The sequence below is a fragment of the Notechis scutatus genome, chromosome 3 (genome assembly GCF_049901735.1).
Source record: "Notechis scutatus isolate UNSWTSFEM ecotype Mainland chromosome 3, rNotScu1.2, whole genome shotgun sequence".
NCBI lineage: Eukaryota > Metazoa > Chordata > Lepidosauria > Squamata > Elapidae > Notechis > Notechis scutatus.
The window spans coordinates 57,948,633-57,975,822 of record NC_142011.1 but is presented as its reverse complement, the minus strand read 5'-3'; the positions used below and the strand labels follow the sequence as shown (position 1 = coordinate 57,975,822).

General features: G+C 37.9%; 3 protein-coding genes across 7 annotated transcripts in view; 2 read left to right on the top strand and 1 right to left on the bottom strand.

Moving 5' to 3' along the window:
* The window catches only part of TESK2 (testis associated actin remodelling kinase 2), a 58,241-nt gene extending 51,855 nt beyond the window's left edge, over positions 1–6,386 (top strand). The window contains exon 11 of the mRNA XM_026665751.2: positions 884–6,386. Coding sequence (XP_026521536.2) covers positions 884–1,887 — 1,004 coding nt within the window. The 3' untranslated portion in view covers positions 1,888–6,386. The remainder of the gene's footprint in view (positions 1–883) is intronic.
* Positions 6,387–8,014: 1,628 nt separating this feature from the next.
* Positions 8,015–14,555, bottom strand: TOE1 (target of EGR1, exonuclease). The gene is made up of 8 exons (XM_026665752.2): positions 14,481–14,555; positions 12,986–13,106; positions 12,792–12,832; positions 12,182–12,278; positions 11,595–11,753; positions 10,455–10,714; positions 9,409–9,583; positions 8,015–8,985 (listed from the first exon to the last, which is right to left on the bottom strand). The coding sequence occupies exons 2-8, from the start codon at positions 13,094–13,096 to the stop codon at positions 8,218–8,220; spliced, it is 1,611 nt and encodes a 536-aa protein (XP_026521537.2). The 5' UTR covers positions 13,097–13,106; positions 14,481–14,555; the 3' UTR covers positions 8,015–8,217.
* MUTYH (mutY DNA glycosylase) lies at positions 13,642–26,805 on the top strand. Of its 5 annotated transcripts, none has more exons than XM_026665755.2 (16): positions 13,642–13,895; positions 15,365–15,462; positions 16,630–16,751; positions 16,850–16,889; positions 17,131–17,204; positions 17,337–17,378; positions 17,510–17,581; positions 18,481–18,594; positions 19,195–19,292; positions 21,589–21,733; positions 22,918–23,005; positions 23,732–23,923; positions 24,521–24,663; positions 25,306–25,467; positions 26,158–26,205; positions 26,675–26,805. In XM_026665755.2, the coding sequence occupies exons 2-16, from the start codon at positions 15,372–15,374 to the stop codon at positions 26,801–26,803; spliced, it is 1,560 nt and encodes a 519-aa protein (XP_026521540.2). In that variant the 5' UTR covers positions 13,642–13,895; positions 15,365–15,371; the 3' UTR covers positions 26,804–26,805. The 5 variants fall into 5 exon arrangements, with proteins under 5 accessions (XP_026521540.2, XP_026521539.2, XP_087816300.1 ...); XM_026665754.2 differs by lacking the exon at positions 13,642–13,895 and adding an exon at positions 14,440–14,546; XM_087960172.1 differs by lacking the exon at positions 13,642–13,895 and adding an exon at positions 14,452–14,555.
* Positions 26,806–27,190: the final 385 nt, after the last annotated feature.

Genomic DNA, 27,190 nt, shown 5'->3' with positions numbered 1-27,190 from the left:
AAAACTGCCTGATTTTGGCTTCCAGAGAGAAAAATGGAACAGGAATGTGGGGTTTCCAGGAGGTAAAATGGTACCAGTCCCAGCCTTAAATTATCCAAACCAGAATGTTCCAAAATTGTACCACCAAAATGCTGCCATTTGATGGCACGATCTTGAGATCCTGTAGGCTATGCATGGGTTTTCCATTCTTGTTTTAAAGTGTCACTTTAGTATTTGTTCTGCTTAGGAAAACTTAAGCATAAACTCAGATATCTTAAAGGAAAAGGATTTTTTTTTTTTGCAACGTAGCTAAACACTTTCCATCTAAATGTATTTAACAGATTTTTCCCCCAACCTCAAGTGCTGTGTATCCTAGTTTCTACATTGAACAATGAGCTGTTTCAAGGCTGATGTGGAATATAACCACTTCCACAGGGAAGTATTATTGTTTGCCTGCCCTTTTCACAGCATAATGGTGTCTTTTGCTCTAGGGAAACCTTACTTCTGTCTTTTAATTAAAAGGGGAGTTTCCTCTTTAACTTTCACTCTTGGGAAGACTTTTAGAGTATACAAATAATTGGAAAATAATATATTTATTGTCATATTAGCTATTTCTAAGTATTTATATGCATTTGAGGGTTAGGAGACACGTAGAAGAATATAAAGACAAAATATAACAATATGTGATAGACTGCATTCTCTGCCTATAGAAATGGCTTATACAAAATTGTTTGAAAAAGCATTTCTTATGATGAAGAGCTCTATGAGAATTTGTGAATTTCCTAAGGGTGTATGGTTGTGGAGAATATCACAATTATATTGATTATCTCCCCCTGTGTGTGTATATGAGTCCAGATTTGTCGCTGAAGTAATGTGTGGATTTAAATCTGATTTTATTTTGTAGGATTGCTAGAGAGGGGACAAGGTATCAAAAGGCTGAGCTCATTGGATGACAAGATTCCACCTAAATCACCCCGACCACGGCGCAACATCTGGCTATCACGCAGTCAGTCAGACATCTTCTCTCGGAAACCTTCCCACAAGATAAATGTTCAGGATCCATATTATACACCAAGCAAAGGGGCAAGCCGAAAAGTCAACCCTTTCAATTCTAGGGAAGACTTGAAAGGAGGGAAAATAAAATTTTTTGACATGCCTAGCAAATCCGTGATATCTCTTGTATTTGACCTGCACTCTCCAGAAGCAAGAGGATGTCCAAAAATGAGCCAGCCGCTGTCCAAGCACACCTATGCCTGTGATTGGCAAGACTCTTCTTTCCTTCCTGGGAGGAGAAGCAGATCACTTCCAGTTTCTCCAGAATTTGTTCATAAAGATTATAATACATTTGGAGATCTCTCTTCAACAGTCAGTAGCTGTGATCCCACCCAGCTAGGGGCTGAGGTGCGCCAGAGGCTGCTATGCAGTAATAAGTACGGTGTATCTGAGATCCCTCCTTTTCAGGTTAAACAACGTCATCCTCCACTTCTGCAAGAGGAGGAAATGGATTGTTCTGATGAATTGGAGCCTCCAAACAAAAATGGGTTTTCTGTAAAATGTTCCGTTGAAGAGGCAGAACTTGGGAAGCCTGAGGGACAAGTGCTGCAAGACACTTCTGGCCAAGTGGCTAATATCTTAGTACACAATTTAGACTACCCAGAAAATCAATTCCCAGAAATGTTCATGAGCTGTACCACCTCTGAAGAAATGGAGGTGGAAGATGAAACTCAAAGGAATATGCCTTCCGCTAAATTGGAATCTTCTAAACGGTTGCTCAGTATTAATCCTTCCTCACAGCAAGGCAGAGACTCTACTTTCCTTGAAGTGGTAGATAGCGACACTTCAAATGTTTCTCTGCTGCCTTCAGACACATCAGCATCAATAAGTGGACAGCCGAAATGTGACATTTAAAAGTCAACCATTGGATGATGGTGATGATGATACACTCCCACTAACTACTCTGGTTTTAACTTCTGTGTCAAATGTCTCTAATCCATTTGATAATTCTCTCTCTAGTCCATTTGATAATTCTAAGATGTATTATGAGAGATTGTATGCATGCAAGGATGTATGAAAGGAGTTTTCAGCATACCTCAGGAAAACGCTAATATAGGAATAAGGTTTGCTGTTGAATGCCTGATTTATGCAGGGTCACAATTATAGAGATAGTGGGATTATGGGCATCTCTCTGTGTTTCTATTTGTGTTATTCATACTGTTTAGGTTGTTAAATGTTTTTAAGAACTTAGTATCTCCTTGAACCTTTAAAATCTTTGTCTCATTAGCAGTAAATGCCAAGCTGCAATAAATATTTATATGGACTACATTTAAAATAACAAGTACCCTGGGGACAGATCATCCTAAACTGGTCTTATCCTGGTCAACCTTCAAAGTATGAATTTTAAACCCGAGTATTCTGAACAATGTCCATTGTTGAAATACTCTGGGAATTGAAGTTTATACTTTTGGAGGTTGCTTAAAGTTAAAGACAGTTGATTTAGACCTTACTGGACTACAACCACAACTGTTCTGGCCATTAACAAGGGCTGATGAGTTGGATTTCACTATTACCACTGGTTACCCAAATATTTGTACAAGACTTTCTGTCATGGGAATTTCAGTTTAAAAAAAAACAGCTACTCTGGAAGTAGTTCAACGTATCAAACCATTTCTACAATACTCAAAAAAACTTGGTCCATGATTGGAAGAAAACATTTTTGGATTGATTCATTTTCAGAATATCCTATTTTGGATCAAAATGTTCCAAAATAGAATGTTTTGCACATATTTCCCCACTCTTGCTTTAAATAAACAGGAAGACTATGGCTCTGAATTCTCTAAAATTTATTAAATAAGATGAGATTTGGCTACAATAGCTCCCTTACCTTTTCCAATCCAGTTGCTAACAGTGGAGGCATTGAGCATATTCCCACTTCAGGCATTCCTTTTAAATTATTAGTTGCTTGTCCAGTTTTTATTTGCTGGAAAGGAAATTTTCCATTAGCCACGTACTGAAGGAACAGCAGAGTTCCGTTTCTGAATAAACTGTTCATGAAACAAAATGAGGTGAATATTTTCATTTCTTCAATAACCTCATTCCCTTTATTATAGAAGCATGAAATGTATCACCATCAAATGTTTGGCATGGAAGAATTCTCTTCAACATATTTTAAAAATCCAGTTTTGCATGCATGTCTTCAATTAGTCTATGAGCTCACACAGAAACATGGTCTATGTGTGCAATTTATATAAATTCTGTAGATAGGTTGTTTGAAATTTCTCAATTGGAAAGCGAATTTTAAAGTGAAGCTACAGAAATAGCATCTCTATACTAAAGTCCCTTTGGACATCCAGACCAGCATTACGTGCTCAGAACTTAATATGAATGAATACAGATGATATAAAAAGTATTAAACTCACATATCTTGCTTCTAGTTAGAATACACTTGAAATTAATTCTGGTGAACATAGATTTCCTCATATTCATTCCTCATAACTAAACTGTAGAAAAGGCAAATCCTCACAAAATATGAAGCAATAAAAGAAGAGTCACAAATATTGAGCAGACCAGGTTTGCAAGTTATGTTTATTTATAGACATTCATGACAGCCTCAAGTTCCTTCCAGTAGCTGGAGAACAGAAATACTGTCTTCTCAATTATTCATTTGAAAATTTCTAAAGTAGCACTACGTTCCAGTTTAGTTGTTTCCTCTTTCAGGGTTAGTGATAAAGAATCCCAGTAGTTATTATCAGGCTGCTTTATTTAAACAATTAAAAAAATCTAATCACTTAAAACAGGTGGTGTCATTTTGAATTTGGTAGCATTTTCCTCCACCCCATCCAAAGCAAAATAATTGATGAATGTAACTTATGCTCAGCTCTGGAAAGCACCAAGCATGCAATGTATCTCAGAGGCCACTTCACTTCCAGAAAGTATTTCACTTCTTTGCCTGCATTAGTTTATAACTTGCTCTGCAGATTCCACTCTTGTAACCTTCCAGTCTCTCACTTTTACTGCTTATGAAGGCAAATTACTTCTATTCTGGTCACATCCCCCCTCCCCCTGTATTTTCCTGTTTTTTTACAGACTCTAAGAAGTGGTACCTTCTCTTGTAAGTGGGATGATGGATTCCTGCTGTGGTTGCTCTACCTTCTTAATAGAATGTTAGTGATAACCTAGGTCCTTGATGCAAAGTAAGTCTTTCTAGACTGCAATTTGATAAAAGTTGGCTTCGTAGGAGCTTGAGAAAGCAATAACTACAGTTATTGGATGGTTAAACATAAAGGTAAAACTGTCCTCATATACAATAGTAAACACTGTTATTATCACATCCTATGGAAAGCCAGCATTGCAGAGCAGCTATGGGCCATCATCTGTATTCTATACAGAATGTGGCCAAATGAATGCATAATTTGTACAAACACAATGATACTAGATGGTTTAGCTTTTGTTTGATTTGCTAACAAAGATGCCTATTGCTTTTGATAAGCCACCTGAAAACACTTCTAAGATCCTCAGTCTATTTTTAATTCATTAATTTTGTCTAAATTACATTTAATAAGCATATTAGAGGCTATTCGTGTGGCCAACTGATGAAAGACTGTGAATACATGCATTTAGCAAATTGATATCTGAGTAGAAAAAAAGTGTACAATAGATTCTTGGTTGCTGCATCTTGTCCAAGAACACTGGTATTTGTTGCCAGTTTAACTAGACACTTGAATAATTCCTCTTTGCACTTAATGCTGCTGTTTATACTGCATGTCACTACATTTCTATGCAAAAATAACCTTTGAGGTAGCCAAATATTTGATTTAAGGTTTATAGATCTTTATAAGATCTATTTTCATATTTATGAAGGAATTTTATGTCTTAATATTTGCTGTTTGTAAATAGCTAAATTTTGTCATTAAAGCTTAGGGAAAAAATTTATAGCATGTGTATAATTTAACACTGCCAGAAAAAGGATTTTTGAAAAAACATTTTTCTAATACTTCAGATATTTATGAATGTTTAAAGAAAACAAATCTTGATTTGTATGTATTGATTCATGTCTGATTTCCCTCCACCTTAGAATTACATAAACACTATATTTCACTGGAACTGAAAAAAGTAACCAAAGATAAACGTAGTTTAAAATATCTGCAAGTTTTCTTTATCAGTTTTTGTAAACCATTCCCCAGTTCACTGTCAGAAGAAAATCAAATATGTGGTTGAGAAGACAAAATTGATGACGCAAAGGAGCAGTATAAAATGGGAAACATCCATTCTGACTTAATATTCACACATTCCAGTATTTTGTTGTAAAAGTGATAACTTTTTTGTGTTAAAGTCTGATTCCAAAAGAGCTTGTCTCATTCCAGAAGAATTCCTTATTGTGCTTTCACCTGTTTCAGATTTCCAATTGTGTATTCACCAGCAATTAATGATGGTGGTAGATTATCTGAATATTTGTTTCCAGACAAGACACACATTTCATAGTATGTAAGCTGCAGTTACCTTATATTAAAAAGCTAATAACTGAAGCCAATGCCATGTTGTTAAATTAAATGCTTTCATATAAACAAGTAACAAAACATGGGACAGTTGTCCTGTTGGGGCATTTGCATTTGTGAATTCCTTTACAATACAGATAAATGCTCTTATTAATTTGGTTATTTCTACTTCCAAGTAATCTATGCATCCTTTAAGTTTTCAAGTTAATTGCATTTGTCAAGGACAGAATTACCAGTAAACTTTTACTAAATGATTCAAGGTTCTATTTTGAGCAAAAATTTCTCCCTACTCTTTAAATTATTTATCAGTTAACTGCCCATCTCCTTCACAGAGGGACTCTGGGCATGTACAATAAAACCTACTGACCACTTTTAACCTACCACCCCATTTCTATACCTCCTTAAAGGAAGAAAAAAATGAGTGAAAAGATCTAAATCTTTCATTTTTCTTATACCAAAAACAGTTCTTGTTTTGGTTGCTTCTTTTTACCTTTCGATTTCACAATTAACAGTTATCTTTCAAATATCAAATATGTTTGCAATACAGATGAATACAAAATTATTGTTTTATTCAATTCTTTTTAAAGTTTTTCCTAGAATAAAATATGTATTAACATTTACATAAAATTTGTGTGCTATTGCTGCATCACTTTACATTGATTTCAAATTTTGTCATTTTGCTGTCCATTCCACATGTTGACAACATCTGGCTAGAGCTATCCAGTTAGCTTGAGCTTTCTTTTCCCTAACTTGGTATTAATGACAAGCTTTAGCTACTTCATTGCTCTCCCCAGCAACAGTTTTCAAAAAGTTGAACATTATTGACCCCACTAAAGTTATTATCAAATAATGCTTTCCAAGCAATGTATCTGGAACAGATAAGACTAATAAAAAATCATTTTTTAGCTTCCAAGAGATCTCATTACTGTTTTGTTGTGTGGAACTGGAATACATAACTTTGATGATCTGTATTGCAAGAAGACTTGGCACAATAAATTAACTGATAAAAAGCCTCCAGTTTGTCAAATATTTTTATACAAAAAAACTAAACATTATTTAATAAGGGAAACACCAATATTTTATTTCAACAAAGATTGATGATGGCAGAGAATAATAAGATATCCTTTTGAATTATTATACTAGAATGGGACTCGGAGCCTATGGCCTTAAGTTGATTTGTAACTCGACCCTGCATTAATGTTTCTTCTCAACAGTTAAGTAGCTTAATTTGCATTAGAAAAATAAGGCTGCAGTAGAACTGTGGGGAAAATCCCCAATTTGGCATAAATTCTTTATCTTTTCCTTAACTTTTTGTTACCCCATCTTAAGGGGTATAATATACAAGCAATATAATATAAATCACATTTAAGGACAAAGCGTGATTCCAAAAGGATATCCAGAAAGAGAAGAGACAACCAGCTGCTTGCTAATGACAAACTAGTACAAGAAAATCAATGATCACCTGTTACGGTAGGCCAGATTCAGTTAGATTTCTGAAGCCTTGAGAGCTTTGTAGTGGATTTAGATGACTGCAATCTCTTTTGGACTGCTATAAAAATAGATGGGACTTATATTTGGTACTCAACGTTTGCATTCTCATTATCCAAAACAAAAGTCCCACAAAATTTCAGAAAGTTTGATTAGAAATTTCAAGTATGCATTCCATATCTTTTAGACAAACTCAGATTTGTTGAAAACTCTACCTCATTCTTGCCAGTAAAGAATATGATTCAAATAGGTGTTTGCTTTCAGTGCAGATTTTCAAATACGAGTGGATAGTACATTAATGCATCATTTATTCCACATTATATTGTTAGTAAAAGACAAGCTTGTCTCCTTTGTAAGTCTAAGGCCAAATGAATCCTATTAATGGTGATTTACATCTGTAAAATATGAAAATATTTGTGGTAGAGTTGGGGCTGAAATCTTCAAATTTAATGAGTTAAGCAAAAACTAAAATAACTGTTCTCAAGTATTCACCTGAATGCAGAAGGGTTTTAAAAGGTGGGTAACGCATTTCTTACCTATTCTGGTCAGGTTCTACAAGCTGGGATTTCTGAAAAGCAGCTAATGCTAGTACTAGTCTATAAATCGGAAAGTCTAATAAAGCAGGCATCTAGATTGCACGAAGAGCTGTAATGATTTCACAACATCTGCTGAAGACATGGACGATGATAGAGAGCAGGGAATAGATCCAACTACCTGACCTTATGAACATTAGGATGACGGTGCAAGGTAATCCATGTAAAAAGGCTTTTCTGCAGTTCCCTTGGTTAAAACCAAAGCATTTCTCTGAATGGTTAAGGCATATGATTTGGGGGGTTTTTTTGTGTTTTTTTGGGGGGGGGGTTTACAAGGCTGCTTGAAAACTGATGCCAGCTGTCTTCTCATATATGCATTGCCATTCCCCAGGAGGCATTGTGTGAGCATGAACACACAACAAATGGGAAACAATTTTTAAAGTTGTGCACCAGCCTTGTCAAAGAAAGTGCTTTCTTAAGTATTTGGGGGAGGGGGGAAGAAATGCTTCATCCACAGTGTAAAGGTTCTGTCTCCAATGAGGAAATTTAATACATAATTTTACAAACATTTAAAAATAAATCCATAATCCATTCAGGCAGCTGCACATATTCTATCGTGTCTTATTAATGTCTCTTTAGCAGCTCTGGTTTGAGTATTGCGGCTTCAAGAAAACAATTGATAGTAATAGCATTATCTGTGATCCTGAGCAGTATGATGTTTACTTCTAACTACTGTCCCATACCAATTTCATCTTTTGGTTGTGGGCTTTGGAAGATTTGGAAAACAAACTTTTCACAATCTGAAGAGGCACAGACTTTCCACTAAGGTACAATTTGTTGTGGCAGTCTGGTAACCAAGGCCCGTCATTTGAGTCTCTCTCTTTATCATTCTTGACCATCTGGATGTAGGCTATTATGTAACCTGTCATGAAGGCATCAAAGCCAGCCCGGTGAATACTCCCCCGTGAACAGTTAGATGGTGCTACAGTATCTGTGACAGGCAAAGAGGTGACTGCAGAATCACTCTGTAACTGGACTTTTGGCTCTGCTCCTTCGCTTCTTATTGCCTTTTCCTGCTGGAAATCTTTGAATGGTGAAGAAATGATACTCTGACTGTCTGTGGCAATGGCAGCGTTCCCATCAACATTGGCATCAACCGCACTGTTGGAAACTAGTTCTTGTTCCACATCCATTGAAGTCTCCCCATTACCAGACACATTTTCTGCATCTGCACTATCTACAATAGGAGCAATCAAGTTACTAGGGCAAGACTGTTTGGAAGGGGAACCTTTTTCCTTATCCCAAGCCAACTGTACATCATTCACAGGGCTGCTCAGTTCAACTTTTGTTGACTCTGCTAAGTTCTTCCGCCGTTTCCATTTCTGTTTTCTTGTCTTCCGCTTCGATTCTTTCTGATTCTCATCCTCATTAATTATTAGATCAATATTGTGAGATTGTGTACATTTCAACCCATCTGGGCACCAGCCATAAGCCTGCGAAGGAGAAGGAGGACTATTAGGATAGATTTTAAAAATGTCTGAGAATCTTGGAATGATTGGAAGCCAGTCAATCTTTCCTAGACAGTAGTATTATACATAACTACTGATTCTAAACCTTCTCACTTGGATCCCAAGGAGAGCTCTTTCCTGAATGAAGCGAAAATTCCTGTTTTGTTCTTTTTTTAAAAAAAAAAACCCTATTTAATTAAAAGAAATTGGCTTCTTTGTAACATTTTTAATGGGCAAAAAAACATCTGAAAGGCTGATCTAACAAGATAGCCTTCTTTTATCCAAAATAGCTTGTCCTTATAGTCTGCATCTAACATTTGAGGCACTAAAACTGTTATTTCCAATTTGGTTTTATAGACAATTTTTAAGATCCTAAAACTGTAGATGAAAGACCCAATAATACTTAACCGAAAATGGCTGGCAGATGACAATTTTGGTAGCGATGTCAGTTTGAGCCTGGCTGACATCAGCCACAGAGCAGAACCGGTATTCAACATAGGCATCTATGCTGGCAGGATAGCTGCAGAATTCTATGCTGAGATATGGTTTGTTGGAGTCTTTCAACCTGAAGTTTTCTCGTTTGCTGAAATTCAAGAGCAGTATAATAGTAGCAATTGTATGGAGATAATCAGTATTTTTTCAGGACTCACTTTTACATGATCATACAAAAGGTTTAGAGAATTGAGAAAAAGAGGTATGGTGCGGGGGTGAGAAATCAATTCAAAACAAATACAGAATTGCCATCGAGATGAAAATAAATACAGAAGGGCTGTTGTACAGAAGAACAGAGTTACAGAAGAACTGCATTCTTTGTCTATCAGTAGAGTTTTACAAATGCTATTGCCAGCTAATTGTCACTAGTATTTTTCCTGATGACCCTTGCCTCCAGTTAGTCAACCAAAAGAAAAAGTTCCTATCATTCCTATTTCATTCTACCATGCTAACAAGTTTACTCCTGTCTCCTCTCGTGTTTTTTAGGACACACGGAGAACATAAAAAGCAGATAGGCATACAATTCGTGCCATACTTTAGTTTATTCTGAGTCAGTATAGTCAACAGAGCAGAGAGTGAAAAAAGATTTTAAAATTCATTTCAGAAGAGTAATAAAACCAGTGGTAATCATAAATGGCTCATCAGAAATAACTTACACAAAATTTTGTGTAAGTTATTTCTGATGTTTTCCCTCCCACATTTTCACAAAAGAAAAACAGTTTAAAAAAGGACAATTAAAAGTACTATATTTAAATATTTTCCCCCAATATACATATAAACAGAATGATCTATAAGCTGCTTGAAAACTGACCAATCATTATAATTATCTTCTTAAACTTCAGACTACTTGGTCATATGGTTATTGGAAGATTTTAATATGTAAATGAAAAACAGGAGAGGAGTAATGCAACTCCACCATCTGTCATGGTGTTTACAGCATTTATTTATTAAAGGATACATACCACTTCTTATAGGCATACTCTAGGTAAGAAGCTACAAAGCGTGCCTCGAATTCTGAGGCATATTTCGTGTCATAGATGCCGGCTGGAAACATCTCTGAAAGGTCAGCAGTGAAAGTGCCCAGATTGTCAGGTAAGTGGGCATAGAAGCACTGGTAGAGGAAAACTAAATCAATTAGGCCATTGTGCAGAATGATAGGTTTTCTTGCTCGAATTATTTCCAAGAAAAAAGTACGAATTGTTTGACTCTGATTTTCATTTCCCTGTGAGTAAAGAAAATGGAAAAAATGTTATTTAGGCATCCCAATACGGAAAGTGCTCTTCTGACAGTCCTTTAGATTTGGATAGACAAAACGGGATGCCAGAGGTTATTTCTTCTAGACCTATTATCAAAAGAAAATATAACCTAAAGTATTGCATAGGCCAGTGGTGGCTAACCTTTTTGGGCTCCTGTGCCAAAAATTGTGTGCGTGCTTGCATGCTCGTGTTCGCATGCCAGCACCCAGAAGGCAATGCACCCCCCCATGCCCCATACGCATGCATGCGCAATCCCCACCCCACCCCCACTGCCCCCTTACCTGCAAAGCGCCTCACAGCTGATGTTCGGGCGGTTTGAGGCCTTTTCTGGCCTCCCAGAGGCTTCAGGAAGGCTTCTGCAGGCTTTTTAGGCTGAAAGCTAGGCCTGTTTCGTCACTTCCGGGCCTAGTTTTTGACCTGAAAAGCCTACAGAAGCCTGCAGAAGCCTTCCTGAAGCCTCTGGGAGGCCGAAAAAGGCCTCAAACCACCCAAAAATCAGCTATGAGGCACGCACATGCACAGTGAGTTAAGTTTGCCTGCAGCTTGCACAAATGGCTCTGCGTGCCACCACTGGCACGCGTGCCATAGGTTCGCCATCACGGGGATAGGCAATGCTTACCATTTATTAACTAACAACTAAACCATTCATTGAACCCACAACTGCATCCTCTAAATATGGTCTTATCAGTAAGGTCTCCAATCTCACAGAAAAATGCTACTACTGGTAACTTTCCTTGCAATAGCTAATTTTTAAAAAATTAATCTACTAGGCAAGAAGTCCAAACCCATTTCCAAGTTTCTTTCATTTCCATCAGATTTAGTCCTTAAATTAAGGAATCCTTGTACCTTATCATTGCCCCTATGATAGGGAATGCCCTGAGAATACTGCTTGTTGAAGTCAAAGCCATGTTGCACCAGGAATTGGACTGACTGTGGTTCAATTATGTAATCATCCATACACAGCAAGGTCAAGTTGTAGATCTGGGAAAGATATGTGTTCTCTGTCTGCAAAATAAAAGCCAATCCAATGAAACTGAGGACCATAATTATTGCATTGGGAGGATGATCTACCTCATACATACATTCATACACATTTATATGACATGCACATATTTATCGGGCACAGAGAATCTCCAGCACTGATTTCAGCTACAGTAAGCAATCTTAATTGAGAAAGCTGGACACAGAATAAGATATTTGTTAGGTTTCTATGTTTCAATCTACTATTTTTGGATAACTGTCATAAATTTGGATTCTCTCTCTTTTACATGAATACAATAATACCCCCAAAATTCAAAAATTTTATAAACTAATGCTAGTAACACCAGGCATCATATTTAAATTTATAAGGTTTGCCTTCAATATATATTCTCCATCAGTAGGTAGGATTTTCTTGTCCTCACAGAGGGCTAGACACAAAACGAGCACCATACCTTGTCAGGAAGGTGTTTAAAACAAGCAACTCCAAGAGACAAAACAGAGCGTGTTTTAGCAGCATTGCAAACCGCTTTATATCGTTCTTCAATGCACCTGTGAGAAACATTAGGTAACTGAATAAGAAGCAAAGACAGAGAATTTAATCTGCAGAGTGCATGAAAATCCCTGCAAATATCATTAATATTGTCTACATTGGGTTAGATGGACCAATAACCTGAACATTATAAAGCAGCTGCCAATACTCGGTATGATTTCTGATCTGATGACAGAATCTTGTCATTAACCTGAATACACCCCCTAACTTTAAACATGACAAAGATCCTCCCCAATGCCAAAAGTATTAGACCCATGTAGTGATGCCTATAGCTAACATAGTCTATGTTTTCAGAAGGGCCAATTGCTTAAATAATCACATCTTGATCAAGTCATCAATTCTATCTTATAGCTATTGAATGCTTCTAACAATCTGACAAAAGTATATTCAGTAAGTATTGTGAAAAAAAATATTTGTCCCAACATTAAAAAATTGATCATTCAGAATTTGGAATCACCTTGAGTCCTTGACCATAGTACTTAAAAAAAAAAGAATGGTAGCACAGTACTTACTGATTCAGCAAACTCTTCCTTGTTCCAAGCCCACTAAGTTCCTATGGATAAAGATAACACTTTCAGTCTTCAGTAAAAGATGCAACTACATAAAATAATTAGGGATAAATTTTACCTTATTCTCATAAGTCTGATTGCAATTTTCCTTTTCTCTTGTTCCAAAGTTAAAACCAATAAAGAGCAATTTTACTCACTGTGTCAACAGCAATAAAGCTGGAAGTTTTGATAGCCAAAAGCATGGATGGCCAGAGCTCCTTGAAATTGTCATCCTGGACATCAATGACAGGCACCCTTAAAGAGGCCATTATAATACAGCTGTTGGGAACAAAAAACATATGATCCCTTATTTTAATAATCCAGGTATTAACTTTGTTTTGGGGAAGCCATGGTGAAAAAGTAAAATAAGCAAAAGGTTGCCAACTAGTCAACTTAAAGAACTGATACATTTTCTGTACCTACACTGTCTCTTCCATCAAAGCTCAAAAAAGTAAAGTTAAGATGTCTGACCTGCAAAGATGGCAGAGATACAGGAAATTTTCTTTGCTGCCATCTACCGGTCGTCCGGATTTGTGCAGGATTGATATGGTAGCTCTAACAAAAAGAGTCATATTGCAATGGCCAATGTCTAAGCGGCAGCAGTCTGCGTTCGGCAGAGCTCTCTTCTCTGCGTTCCTGGGTATTAAACTGCCTGGGGAAAACCATATAGGAGAGAAAGATTTTCTATTACCCTTAAAGGCTTGGTAGAATTCGTCCGCCGTTGATACCACTTAAACTTCCGGCGCGTTGTGAATTCAGGGGTCCTTCCCCTGCTGATGGCGCATATGTGTAGCTGTTTATTTAAATGCCTTTCGTTGGATGCTAGCGCAGTTATTTAAAATCATCTAAACAGGAGTCCCATTCAAATTATGCTTTAAAAGTTTTTTGCACGCGATGGGGTAATATGTTTAGCAACTGTGGTGCTTTCTGCACATTTTTTTAAAATTAAAACCTAACTTCCAAGGCCATCAGAAATTTTCATTTTGCGACATATTAGGGTAAACGCTACTTTGCAAACAGCCAACTTTGCAAGCAGATTCCCCACCCACAAGCCGAGAATAGATGCAAGTATGTATTTTAAAACTATTTTTTAAAATATTATATTCGGACTTGACAAGGGACTTGGCATTCGGACTTTTCGACTTTTACAAAAATTGCCAAGTGGGAGGAAAGATTTTCCATTGCAGTCTTATCAACAAGTCGGTGGGTTTAAAAAAAAAATCAGCTGTATAAGCATAAAATATGTGAATTACAAAATAATATCAAGCCACTCAGTCACACTATATATAAACTGGCATGCTGACATTTGGTTGTTTTTCATCAAATGAACATCACTAGGTTAACAAGGATTAATTCTTTTCCTAACAGGCTTTAGCTACTAAGATCTTAGCTTTTCAATCAGTCACTGGGGGGGAAAAGAAAAGTGACTTCCACGTAAATAAAACTTGGTGGTATGATTTATAAAAATGATATGGAAAAAGAGTTAGCCTCTGCTCCTCCCCAATGCTACCGCCGAGTTAAAATTCCGCGCCTCCAAATCGCAAAACCTCCGGAACAACACAAACTAAAGTCTCGGGTCTACTTGCTGCTTGAAATATTAATTGCAGGGCAGCTTGCAAAGAACCTCGTCCCTTCTCTCCATTAGAAGCACACCTCTTTGTATACGGAGTAAGAATTACGTGAGAAAGTGCATAGCCTCCAGTTGTAGGAAAGAAACACGTGAGTACGGTAAAAATCCTTAAATTGTCCTTTACTTTCACTTCCGCCCAAAGCGGGACATTTATCGATAAAAGGAAAAGTACCGTAACCATTGGAGAGACTGGGCTTTTGTGCTTCCTACAGTAGCACTGTGGTTGGTGGGCGTTGTACATCCCTTTCCTTTTCAATCTGCTGTTTTGTGTAGTTCGTGTTTTGTTTCGTTTGTGTGCATGGTCAGCCGGTAGCGTTTCCGTGACGGCTCTGTGGCTACAAAGAGCCGTACAGATAAGAGGGAAGGGGGAAAAAAAGAAACGTTGTATGCCTCCTTTGAAAGGACGTCTGTTTTCTAATAATTGTCCCATTTTTGAGGGCGTAAGAACAAAACAATCCTCCTACACGGATGTTGTTGGCACGTGGTGAGAGGAGTCAACGGCTTTGTTAGGCATGGAAAGCTAGAATAATCTGCGTTAATTTAGATTATTGAAGGGGAATAGCGCTCTTCAAAAAGTGAGATTTGGTTGCCACAGGGCCATATATAATGCCATATATAATATTTATTTGCACTGTGAAGTCATTGTATGTGCTTTAGAATGTTCACCTCTCTTATGTGAGTAGGGGAGTCCCTTTCAAGAATAAAAAAAGACTGGTTTGTAGCGCCTGATTTCTCCTTGCAGCATATTTTTTCAGATTGCCCAGTTTGTAATTTGGATTATCTGGTTTGTATGCTAAATTTGGTGCAGTTCAGAGTATTTATATAGATAATTGCACAAATTGTTACATTTAGATTTGGAAAGAGTTTGATCTAATCTAATAATAATATACTTTATGCTTTTCCCTAGCTTGGCAATGAGTAAACGCCAAACGTCAAAGTGCAGCAATCTGGGAAAATCCAAAAATCATCAAAGAAATGTGAAAAAAGGACTTGTACTTTACAAAGGTAATGGAGCTACACAAGGATTATGCTCAAGAAACAGACAAATAACAAATGTAGTACTGTATTTTTCCAAAGTCTCAACTTCTTTTTTGTAATGTGGTGACCAAAAATGGATGCAGGGGTAGTCTTAAAACCACCTCTGGAATATTGCATCCAGTTTTGGTCACCACACTGCAAAAAAGGTGTTTAGACTTTGGGGGAAAAACATGCAAAGAAGAGCAACTAAGATGGTTAAAGGCCTGGAGACAAAAACATGAAGAATGGTTGGAAGACTTGGTTATGGCCAGTCTGGAGAAAAGAAGGTCTAGGGGTGACATGATAGCAGTATTCCAGTATTTGAGGGGTTGCCACGAAGAAGAAGGGGTCTGCTTATTTCCCAAAGTACCAAGAAGGCAAGACAAGAAACAATGGAGGGAAACTAATCAAGGAGATAAGCAACATGGAATTAAGGAGAAATCTAACTGTAAGGACAATTAATTAGTGGAACAACTTGCCTTCAGAAACTGTGGGTGCTTCATCACTGGAGGTTTTAAAGAAAAGACTGGACAGCCCTATCCGAAATGGTATAGAGCCGTGATGGCGAACCTTTTCCACGTTGCGTGCCAAAACTGTGCACGCTCGCATGCCTGCACCCATGATGCAATGCGTGTACACCCCCTGCGTCTCCCACGTGCCTCTGCCCATGCAACCCCCTGCACGTCGCATGCCTCTGCGCATGTATGCGCATCTCCCACACATGCATCTCTCCCCACACATGCATGGCAGATACCCAACAATCGGCTGGTGGGGGGTGCGCGCATGCGCAGTGGAGCACTTTGGGGTGACCTCTCATGTGCCAGCAGAAGTCGCTCTGCGTGCCACTTCTGGCACACGTGCCATAGGTTCACCCTCACGGATATAGAGTTTCCTGCTTTAGCAGTGGGCTGGACTAGAAGACCTCCAAGGTCCCTTCCAGCTCTATTCTATTGATTGTATTGAATAAAATTAAATATAATTTAAAGTGTTATTATATTCTTGAGGTGATCACTCCTAACTTAATCTTTTATTTGCTTACACATTTTAATAAATTGGAGACTAAAATTGGAAAAAAGTTCAATTCCAGATTGATTGCCCCCTCAATGTAGCCCTAAGAAATGCTAACTTTAAAATGTTAATGTCTCTTTACTACAGAGGTGCCAAGTTCCCAGCCTTTATTTCACACATTCAGTGATGCAGTTGAAATTCAAGACTTTCAGAAGAGACTGCTATCTTGGTACAGTAAATGTAAACGAGATCTGCCGTGGAGGAAACTGGTATGGAAAAATAAGGAGTGGTTCAGAAATATTCTTAAAATAAGCAGATAATTGTTGTATTGGGTTTTCATTCTTGCTGTTCTGTTCTTCTATGGCAGGCTGCAACTGAAACTGATGATGACAGACGAGCATATGCTGGTGAGAGCAATAATTCATCTCTTTCAGGAGGTCTCAAACTATATTAAATGTCAAAAATGTGCTTAATTCTAATCAACAAAATTTTGATTTGATTGGTGTTTGACTTGGGTAACATGTATCTGATTATATATTATTTTTTATTAATATAGTTAAGAGGCATATCTCTTTTATCATGCTTCCTTGATCTAGGTATCTTTAATCAGCACTCTCTGATGCTGCTGTTTTCATTTTGTGCTTGCAGTGTGGGTATCAGAGATCATGCTCCAGCAAACCCAAGTGGCTTCAGTAATTAATTACTACAATCGTTGGATGCAGGTGATGCTGAGCTCCTTTCTTTGTGACAAATTCACATTTATATTATCCAGCATTCTGGGTTCTGAATGATTTGTGCCTTTGTTCTGCTTTGCAGAGCCAGTAAATAAACACCTGTTTTTCTTTGTGATGTAGAAATGGCCAACCTTGCAGGATTTAGCTGAAGCTTCATTAGAGGTAAAAAGATTTTAAATATATCTATATGAATATGCGTGCATTTATTAACTGTAAAGGGAAAAGGAAGTTTATGCGTATGACCTTATCCTTCTTGGGTTGTTTTTTCCCCCCTCATTTCTGTTTGAGACTAGGAAGTGAATGAACTATGGGCAGGCCTTGGCTACTATTCTCGAGGAAAACGGCTCCAGGAAGGTGCACATAAGGTACTTTAGAGTTTAGACAACATGAATGAGTTACTGGGTGAATGAGTTGTGGTGCTTAACTTTGGCAAGAAGATAGTAGTATTTATTTGGTTTATAATCACTTCACAAATTGAGACTGGGCAGTCCATATAGGATTAAATCCAAAAACAAGCCATCAACAAATAAAAAAAAAACCCAATCCTTGATTCCACTAGAGTTGGGTGGCTAATACATTTAAATAAATAAACAAGAACATCCAAGGCTAAACAGTCATTTTCACATTCCAATCATTATAAATGGGCTCATCCAACACATTGCACTAAGTCAGGTCTTCAAGATCCTACCGTGTTTCTCATATAATAAGGCCGGGTCTTTTTTTTTTTTTTTGAGCCCCGAAAAAATGGCTAGGCTGTCTTTTCGGGGGTGACTTAATTCCCCCTCCCCCCTTGCATCTTTGGGCGGGCGGGTGGCGATGGCTTGGATGTTGACCTTGGCGTTGGTGGGGCACTTCGTATCGGGGTCAACACAGGCAGCACCATATCCGGGTGTGCAACAAAAGTACTTCCTAACGGCAAGCCCCCCCACCATTTCTCCCCATTTCGCATGTTTTAATATAGGCCTTAATTTGGGGGGAGGGGCTTAATTTCATTTCATGCCTATAAAACATGCTGGGACTTCCTATTGGGGGAGGCCGTATTGTTGGAGAAACAGGGTACATAACTTCAACATGGTTGGGAACATCTTAAAAAACTATTAGCCTTCAACAGCATGTCTGAATCTCTTAAGAGATGTGTTTTTTTAATCCAAACATCTTTGTGTTGAAAATACTATGGCTACAACACAACCTTCTTGTTAAGAATATAGTAGACATTCATTTCTTTCCCTTTGCTTTGATTGCTTTATCCACTGGTCTTTTACAGGTGGTGTTTCAACTGGAAGGTCATATGCCAAAGACAGCAGAAGAACTGCAGAAGCAGTTGCCAGGAGTAGGAAAGTACACTGCAGGAGCAATTGCATCCATTGCATTTGGCCAGGTAGCATTTGCCATCATTCTGGGTGTTTAACCTCACTTTAGGGTGCATATGGAAGATAGCATTGGGCATCTATGTCTTTGTTTTGCAAAAATGATTATTCCCAGCTCTCCAAATATCTTCTATCTAATTGCCTTTTTGCAGCTTTAGGCTTCATCTATTTTAATAGAAGTATGGTTTCTATGTTTTCTAATTTTAATCCTGTACAGCAGCCTTGTAAGGAAGCTCAGTACTATTATCATCCCTCGTTTTGTAAATATAGGCCCCAAAGCTGAATGCATTTGGTTTATTTAGGACTATCAAGTAATTTCTGGAGAGTAGGAGGATTATGAGGACCCAGATTGTTTGAGGGCAATGTGCTGACTCTGGAAACCACTTAGAGAGGGCTGTAAAGCACTATAAAGTGGTATATAAGTCTAAGTGCTATTGCTATTATAACTTTTTAGTCAATTTAGTCAATTCAGTCTCTTCAAATTCATGAAGTTGATTCAAACAGATTGTAGGTGCCTTTTTATTCAGGGTCTCATTTTCTCTCTCATTTGTTCCTGGACACACGTTTTCTCAAGCATATGAACTGGTAGGTTTTTGTTCAAAATAAAACAGGTGACAGGAGTGGTAGATGGAAATGTGACTCGAGTTTTGTGTCGTACAAGAGCCATTGGTGCTGACCCTGCCAATTCAGCTGCTGCAGACACACTCTGGTAAGGAAATAGTATACTTTCATTCCTACACTAAAGATCTGTAAAGCAATAATTCATACAAATAGAGAATAAAGTGCTTTGCATGTAAGAAGTCCCTTTGAAGTCAAGAGGACTTAAAGGTCTCTGTCCAGTGTAGCCCACTGGATTGTTGCTGGATGAAATGAAGAGAAATCCCAGTTACAACTGCCTTGAGTTCCTGCAGAGGAAGCAAGTTATAAATCACACAAGAATCATTTAGGATTGGATTAAACAATGTGCTGAGGAATGAACAATATCTATAAAAAATGATGATAGCATACCTAAAAATAGTGGAAGGGGAGGGGAGCTAAATTTCCAGGCTACATCATTTTCATGTTTTTAAAATTTTACCACAACTATGAGATCTCAAAATCCTTACTGAAATAATGTAATGAAAGATTCTTAAAATGATGTGTTTGTACCATCAGATTCTATAGAGAAAGAGTCATTTCTTATTCATTTGTAGATAACTTTTTAAACTTGGCTCAGTGCAAATATTTGTTGGCCAGATTTTCCTGTGGTTTACAGTGAGATAAATAATGAATTGTTTCTAAACAAAATAGGCTTTTTTCTATTCTTTATTTAACAGAGGTGCTTATTTGCACATCCTTCCCCATAGCCATTGCGTTGGACACACCTGAAGTAGGAAGCATAATACATCAAGATTTTTTAGTCACAAGATATACATGTGAGGGTCATAACTATATCTAATATTTTGTCCAAGTATTAGGACATTAATATCTTAGTAATAAGTTTTGTCTTCATGTCATGTTAACATGTTGGACTTTTATAGAATGGAATAAAAAGATAAACAAGATACTTGCTGAGCAACTAGTATTCGTACAGGTAGTCCCAAATTTAAAACTGCAGTTAGGACCAGAACTTCTGCCGCTAAGACGTACAGTTGTTAAGGGAATCATGCCCAAATTTGTCATTGTCATTAAGCAAATCAGACAGTCGTTAAATGAATCCGGTTTCCCCCTTGACTTTACTTGTTGAAAGCTGGCTGGAAAGATCACAAATGGTGGTCAGGTGACCACAAGATGGTACAACTGTTGTAAATACAAACTAGTTACCAAGCACCCAAATCGTAATTGTGACTCTGGGGATGCTGCGAAGGTCATATGTACAACCAGTTGTAAGTCACTTTTTTCAGTGCTGTTGTAAACTTCAAATGGTTGTTAAATGAATGATCGTAAGGTAAGGACAGCCTATATCAGGTTTTTCTTACAATCCATCCTGGAGTTAGTAAAATAAAAAATGTGAAGTGATACAAGATCATACTAATTAATAATTTAGGTCCAAAGTACTCCAAAATAGTAAACTAACGTCAGACACCAGAGGAAGGATTTATAGAGGTTTTACAGATGATGGGTAATGTTAATACAGGTTGTCCTCGACTTACAACCACAACTGAGCCCAAAATTTGTTGTTTAGTGAAACAGTTATTAAGTGAATTTTGCCCCATTTTATGACTTTTCTTGCCACCATTGTTAAGTGAATCACTACAGTTGTTAAGCTGGAACACAGTTTTTAAGTGAATATGGCTTCCTCCTTGACTTTGCTTGTCAACAGGTCACAAAAGGTGATCACATGACCTTTGAGTCAGTTGCCAAGCGTCTGAATTTTGATCACATGACCTTAGGGATGCTGCATTGGTTGTAAGTGTGCAAAATGGTCATGTCACTTTTGCAGTGCTGTTGTAACTTTGAGTGGTCACTAAATGAAGTGTTGTAAGTTGAGAACTATCTATACCTGCAAAGATTTAGCAATTACAATAATGAATAACAAAAAGGAATGTCACTTCCTAGAAAGCAGGTTACAATGTATTATTTGAGCTGCATCATGCATGCTATAAATGATGGCATACATCCTGGAGAAAGAAGATATGGTAGTGCTTTTTGATTTGGGGAAGTTGTGAAGAAATCTTGGCTGTAATGGAAAAAGTCAGGGTTTTGATATACTTAAAATTCTGTGTACATAACATACATTATATAACAGTATATAATATTCTTAGGTTGAAGAGAAAACTAAACATAACTTTTAATATGGTACTTGTTTCTTCACATTTATTTAGTTTCTAGTTCATGAAAAAAACATTAATTGTATCTCAGCCATTCCATAGAGTGCAGGATTGTCTCATGTGATGCCAAATTGTATGCAGTGCAATTTGGGGAATAGCAGGACAGTCTTTTGCACAAGTGAATCATCCATTTCTCCAACTTGAATTCCTCCCCTATGGTATAGCATTAATTAATAACAATGCTATTGTTCTTAGGGCTTTAGCTCACACTCTGGTTGACCAGACCCATCCAGGTGATTTTAATCAAGCAATGATGGAATTGGGTGCAACTGTGTGTACTCCCAAGACCCCATTATGCATGGAATGTCCAGTGAAACAGCATTGCAGAGCTCTCCATCAAGTAAGGACACCCTGTTTGTTTGAATGCTCCACCCAGATCCGCAAGAATGATATGAAGGAGGCTTTGCTCTTTGTGAGGTGGGCACCATGTGCATATTCATGTCTGGAGTATTCCAGGAAGACAGTAGACAGGATCATGTATGAATCTTGAGACTGAGAGGCGCTACAGCCTCCCTCTGTAGACTGGAAATTTGGGGAGTTGTAGTCTTAATATACTTGAATAGCATCATCTTGCTTTAGTATGATTTAAGGTTGTAGCCTTATGCATATGTATTCAGAAATAAGTCACTCTTCAAGATCTTAGATTTACTTTTGAGTGTGTTTGGATAGACTTGCACTGTTACCCTAAAATGTTGCCCTACTAGTAAGGCTTTGTTATATTTGTATTTATCAGGATGTAAATAATTGTTCACAATCTCTTCCATATAGCAATTCTACTACAACTCTTTTTTTTAAAGTGTTGACTGCCTTCCCCAATCTGGGCATACTCTAGTCTAGTTGCTTGGAATTCAACTCCCAGAATTCTTACTAATGGCCATCATCATTTTAGCCATTGTCTATCCACTGCAGGATGAAGGCCTCTTCCACATATTTCCAACCAAAACACTCCCAAGCTTTTTTTTTTTGCCAACTGGGCCCACAATACTTGGCTGATGTTGTAGATCCATCTTGTTTTAGGTCTCTCTTGTGGATGCTTTTTATCAAGTGGGATCCGCCTGCCCTCAGTTCTTCTTGCTAAGTGACCAGCCCATTTCCATTTTAATTCTTTTACTCTCTTGATGATATTGTATACTTTAGTTTGTTCACTTACCCATGTGCAGGTTTTTCTGTCTTGCCTTGTAATCCCAAGCATGTATCTTTTCATGGCTCTTTGTGCCACTCGTAGCTTTTCTATCAATTGTGAAGTTAGTGTCCATGCTTCACCTGAGAAGTTCTAAAAATTGAAGTTTGCACCTTTGGAAAGTGAATGGTTTTTATTTATTTATGTATTTATTTTTTAAAAATTGTACAAGAAAGGCTGCTGCATAACAAAACCTTGCAGTCCAATTTTTTTACTTGGAATTATGATTAATTGAACCCTAAAATAGGCAGGTCTCTGTGTCCTTCCAGATATGTCTCTCCCTGTTGTCATCTGCACCCTCTTCCTACACTTTAACCAGTACAAAAACCCTTTATCCTTTGCAGGTGGAAAAGGATCGGTTAAATTCCACCAAGAGACTGTTAGGAAAAACTGCTTCTAAAAGCCTCCCTGTGTTAGATATGGAGGAATGCGGTAAGTGCGAATGAAGAATTTCTATTACCAGGATGATTGTTTATACTGAGAATGAGAATTAAGGTTTCATACAAGCAAGGAAGACTCTCAGAATTTCATTCCCAACTAACCTCTTTTCACAGACATTGCTTCGTTGTCCTGATGATGCATAAGGAGGGGCAATTGTGATCATGCTTTCAAATCAGCTGGTTTTAGTCCCTCAAGAGAAATTGTATTTTTGTCTTCATATTACTTTCATTATTAAGGCTTTAACAATGTCCTTATGGGGAAAAGTGGATGGAATGTGTGGTGTGCTTCCAAACAGCCTACAGGCTTGGAAAGTTTGCATCTTTAAACTGAGGTTGTGTTTGCTGCAGGGGACATTCAACTTTCATTTCTGAATGTAATCATGGGATATGGAGGTCATGGCACTTGGATAAAAATAACATCCTTGTGTTATTGTGTTACTTTATACTTACCAATATTACTATTTTAAATGTATTCTGTTCTATTATGTTATGTTTATTAGGCTTTCAAGGCTTTCTTGGGAAGGAAGGGTGGGAGGTTGGTTGAACTTTGTCACCATGGGATGGGCAGAGTCAAAGGAATTGTGGTTCTTCTTGGCAAGACAAACCTTCCTGTCCTAGATGTCCATAAAAATAGATTATAATGGAGCACTATTCCTGCTGCCATCAGCAGGAGTTTCAGAGTTTGGCTGATCGCCTGCTGCTTCCTTCTCATTATCAGCTGCTGTCTCGGGGAGCTGTTCCCTCTGCCTGCCCCCTTCAGTACCATGGGAGCCCAGCCTTGGAGTCACTAATTTCCCAAGAAAGACTACTAAGAAGCAGCCCAGAACAGAACACACAGCCACATGCGTGCTGCAGAGGAGATGCAGTGATGGGAATCCAGAGTACTTTCTTGTGAGGAGAGCCAGCTCAGGTAACCAGCTGAAGAAGAAATTAAGGAAGGCTAAGCATTGTCAACTAATGTTTACATCTCCAGCTCTAGTTCTGTAGCAGTTATAGAAATTTGGATCTTCAATTTTGAAGTATCTTTTTGTCTAATTATTTTAAAAAGAAGAAATTACCAGGAAGGATTGTCTCTCTGGAGATTTTTAGGGGCTCTTCTTAGGATAAAGAAGCCAATTTTACTTTGGTAACTTAGAATAAGAAACTACAAATATGTGAGCATCTGTAGGTCTGAACCAAGAGCCAGTTTAGTTGTGTGTCCATTCCAGATACTATCCAGTGATGTGGGCCCAACATCTGGGCCCAACATCTTTTGATTAATGTCATGTTTTTCCACTCTTATTGAAAAAACATTTGAATAATAAAGTTTATTGAATTCCTTTATCTATGTGAGGGAAAGACTGCTTTTAACAGAGAATACTCATTCCTTACATAGTTACTATAGAAATAATGTTTTAGTTGAAAGCGTGCAGCATTTCAATAGCTTTTTTTTTTAAAGCAGAGTTTAAATTCACACATGTAACCATTGTGTTATATTAAATTGCACTGATTAGACATTTTCTTGTAGGTCTGCTAGCTGGACTGTGGGAGTTTCCTAGCATCCTCCTTGAACAAGGGCAGGAAAAGCAACAGAAAGTGATTCTGACAGATCACCTCCTCGCCTCGCTTGGCAATGACTTGGCAGTGAGGCAACTACAGTATGTTGGAGAGGTAAATTGGATCCCAGATAGGAATTGGCAATGCTTTTATAATCAGCCATTGTCAGCCAGTCTTCCAACAAGTTTGTCCTATGTTTTTGCTCTGTTTTGGATCTTCAGCCCAGTTCACTTTGGGGCAGCATTAGAAGTTCTGTTGCTATGTACAGTTATAGTAAAGTTTTAGAGTAGAGTAGATGCATGGAACCAAGATGAGTGTACTACATTTGGGAAATGATTGTTGGATATTAAATTTAGCCAAGGTTGCAACCAGATAGCTACATAGAAATGAAATTGGTTCCCCCAGAAATGTGAGCAGCAGAATTAATCAGTTTATTGTCTTACTAAGACTTTTAAAACTATCAAGGTTACAAAAATATTGATCTTAATATAAATTTTAGCCTTATCCAAATCGTTATAAAGTATGGCTCCATGCAGCAAAATATTTTTTTTCATATCTTTGCTCCTAAATCCAGATATGTCCCTGCAGGTCCTTGTCTCAAAGCAGGGAAGAGTAAAGATTAGAAAAGAGAACTCCAAGGATTCCTCGCCTTAGGGCATTTAGTTTCTATCTGTACCATTCAGTGTCTTCCTTCTGCCCGTCATAATATTGAGTTACAGGATCCATCCACATATCCACATATCACTGCTTCCCCAGGTTCTGCATATCTTCTCCCATATCCGCCAAACATACCTGATCTATTTTTTGAATGTGGACAAAGATGAGGAAAATTGGAATAAGAATGTGGAACTGCCAGCATCCCGATGGGTGACTAAAGCAGAATTTCAGATATCAGCCATCTCCACAGCTATGAAAAAGGTACTGAAAATCTGAAGTTTAAACACTTTCATAGTGGACTTTTTTTACATTTCTCTAAAAAGTTGTATGTGAGGAATCAATATGTAGATAAATGAGTTATATTTGTATTTTGCCTTTCATAACAACTTACGTAGCGGTCAGTTGTCCATTTTCTTCTATCCCAACCTCCTCCTGATTAGCCTGGAGACATCCAGTGGGATTTGTGACAAGAGGGTAGACTTAAAAATTGCAATTGTTTCATTTCATATGAATACCATTTGCTTCATTGTTCAGACAGTGTGCATCTAAAGAATGTTAATAGAAGACTTCAGTGCACACAAGCCATCCTGTCTCCCCACCTCTCTGTGGAATTAGAACCAACTCTATGCAGACACTCAGCCTGGGGGCCTTATAGAGATGTCTCTTAAGTTCTGCAGTAGAATTGATAAGTTCGTGTGTAGCTATGTCAACATTTCTAATCATTGATACATTTGCAAACTTTTACCGACCGATTTCTGAATATATTCATGCACAATATATGAGCATCTACAAAATGGAACCAGATGTACTGGGTTCCTGAGAACAGAACTTGCTCTTGGTCCCATATCCTTTTCAGGCTTAGTATATATAGGCTGAACATTGCCACAGACTTTCCACATTAAAAATGCCCCTAGAATTACTTGAGTATATAGCTTCTGTGTTCTTTTTCAGGTCTTCAACGTTTATGAAAAATGGAGCTGTAGAATGAACGATGCCCAGGTGAGTTTAATCTTTTGATAGAACCAAGCAGCTTTTGCTCATGCCTCGTTTTGCTTCCTATTCCTAGTCTCTTGCTTCTTTTTAAAGCAAGTCCCCAAATTCGTCAGTGATTAACTTGTGATTGACCAAGGTACTAATCTCAGTAGTGCTTAAAGCAGGAGTCCTCGACCCCTGGCCTGGGCCCATTTGGAACCCAGCAGCTGACACTTGCAGCCCCACTTGTGTTCACGGCAGGCACCGGCACTCGCAGCCCCACTCATGCTTGTGGCTCACACAAATGAAGCTGTGCACGTATATACACGTGCCTTCCCCTCACGCAAAACCATCCCCTTTCTCCCCCACCCACCCCAGCCGCCAACCCAGAAAGGTTGGGGAACGCTGGCTTTCAGTAGCAAGTGGGAAAGAATGAAATAGGTGACTGTTTGCAGGGTCTTCTCTGTTAAATCTTTACCTGTGTATCATTGTACAGATAGTGAAGAAGAAGAAGAAGAAACAGGACTCTCTCAGGACCAGCCAATTAAAGCCTGAAGAACAGAGTAGTTCTTCCAAGAAGCTGCTTACTTTGCATTCATTTCTTAGAACTGGTCTCAATAGCTGACTACTGTTCAGGCGCAGAATAGAAAAAAAAAACATGAAGATTTGTTTTTCTTTACACTTCCGATATTCTTGTAAAGTACTTTGAAATCTTGCAATCATCTTTTGAAGGTCTTCTAGCCATGAAGTGAGATGTGTCTGCCCATTATGGGTTGAGTGAAATACTGAAGCATAATGCTTCAATGTGAAGCATATCCTGTTGTCATTTGATTACCTACTCATTTGCTAAATGTCTTATTAAATAAGCACTGCTCTTAACATTGCATGCCCAACCACAGTTTCAGTTGCAACTATAGTTGTGCCAAAGAAAGATACCAACAGCAGTTGTTGTTTTGTGATATGGCACATTGAAAGAAGCGTGGCAAAAGCAGGATAAGGGTGTTCTTTAGAG

Excerpts from the sequence above, each read along its gene's own strand:
- MUTYH (XM_026665755.2), top strand. The coding sequence starts at position 15,372 with ATGAGTAAACGCCAAACGTCAAAGTGCAGCAATCTGGGAAAATCCAAA. Across the intron at positions 15,463-16,629 it reads AGGACTTGTACTTTACAAAG|AGGTGCCAAGTTCCCAGCCT; the intron begins GTAATGGAGCTA and ends TCTTTACTACAG. Across the intron at positions 23,006-23,731 it reads GTTAGATATGGAGGAATGCG|CTGCTGTCTCGGGGAGCTGT; the intron begins GTAAGTGCGAAT and ends TCTCATTATCAG.
- TOE1 (XM_026665752.2), bottom strand. The coding sequence starts at position 13,096 with ATGGCCTCTTTAAGGGTGCCTGTCATTGATGTCCAGGATGACAATTTC. Across the intron at positions 12,833-12,985 it reads GCTTTATTGCTGTTGACACA|GAACTTAGTGGGCTTGGAAC; the intron begins GTGAGTAAAATT and ends CTTTATCCATAG. Across the intron at positions 11,754-12,181 it reads TTAAACACCTTCCTGACAAG|ACAGAGAACACATATCTTTC; the intron begins GTATGGTGCTCG and ends TTTATTTTGCAG.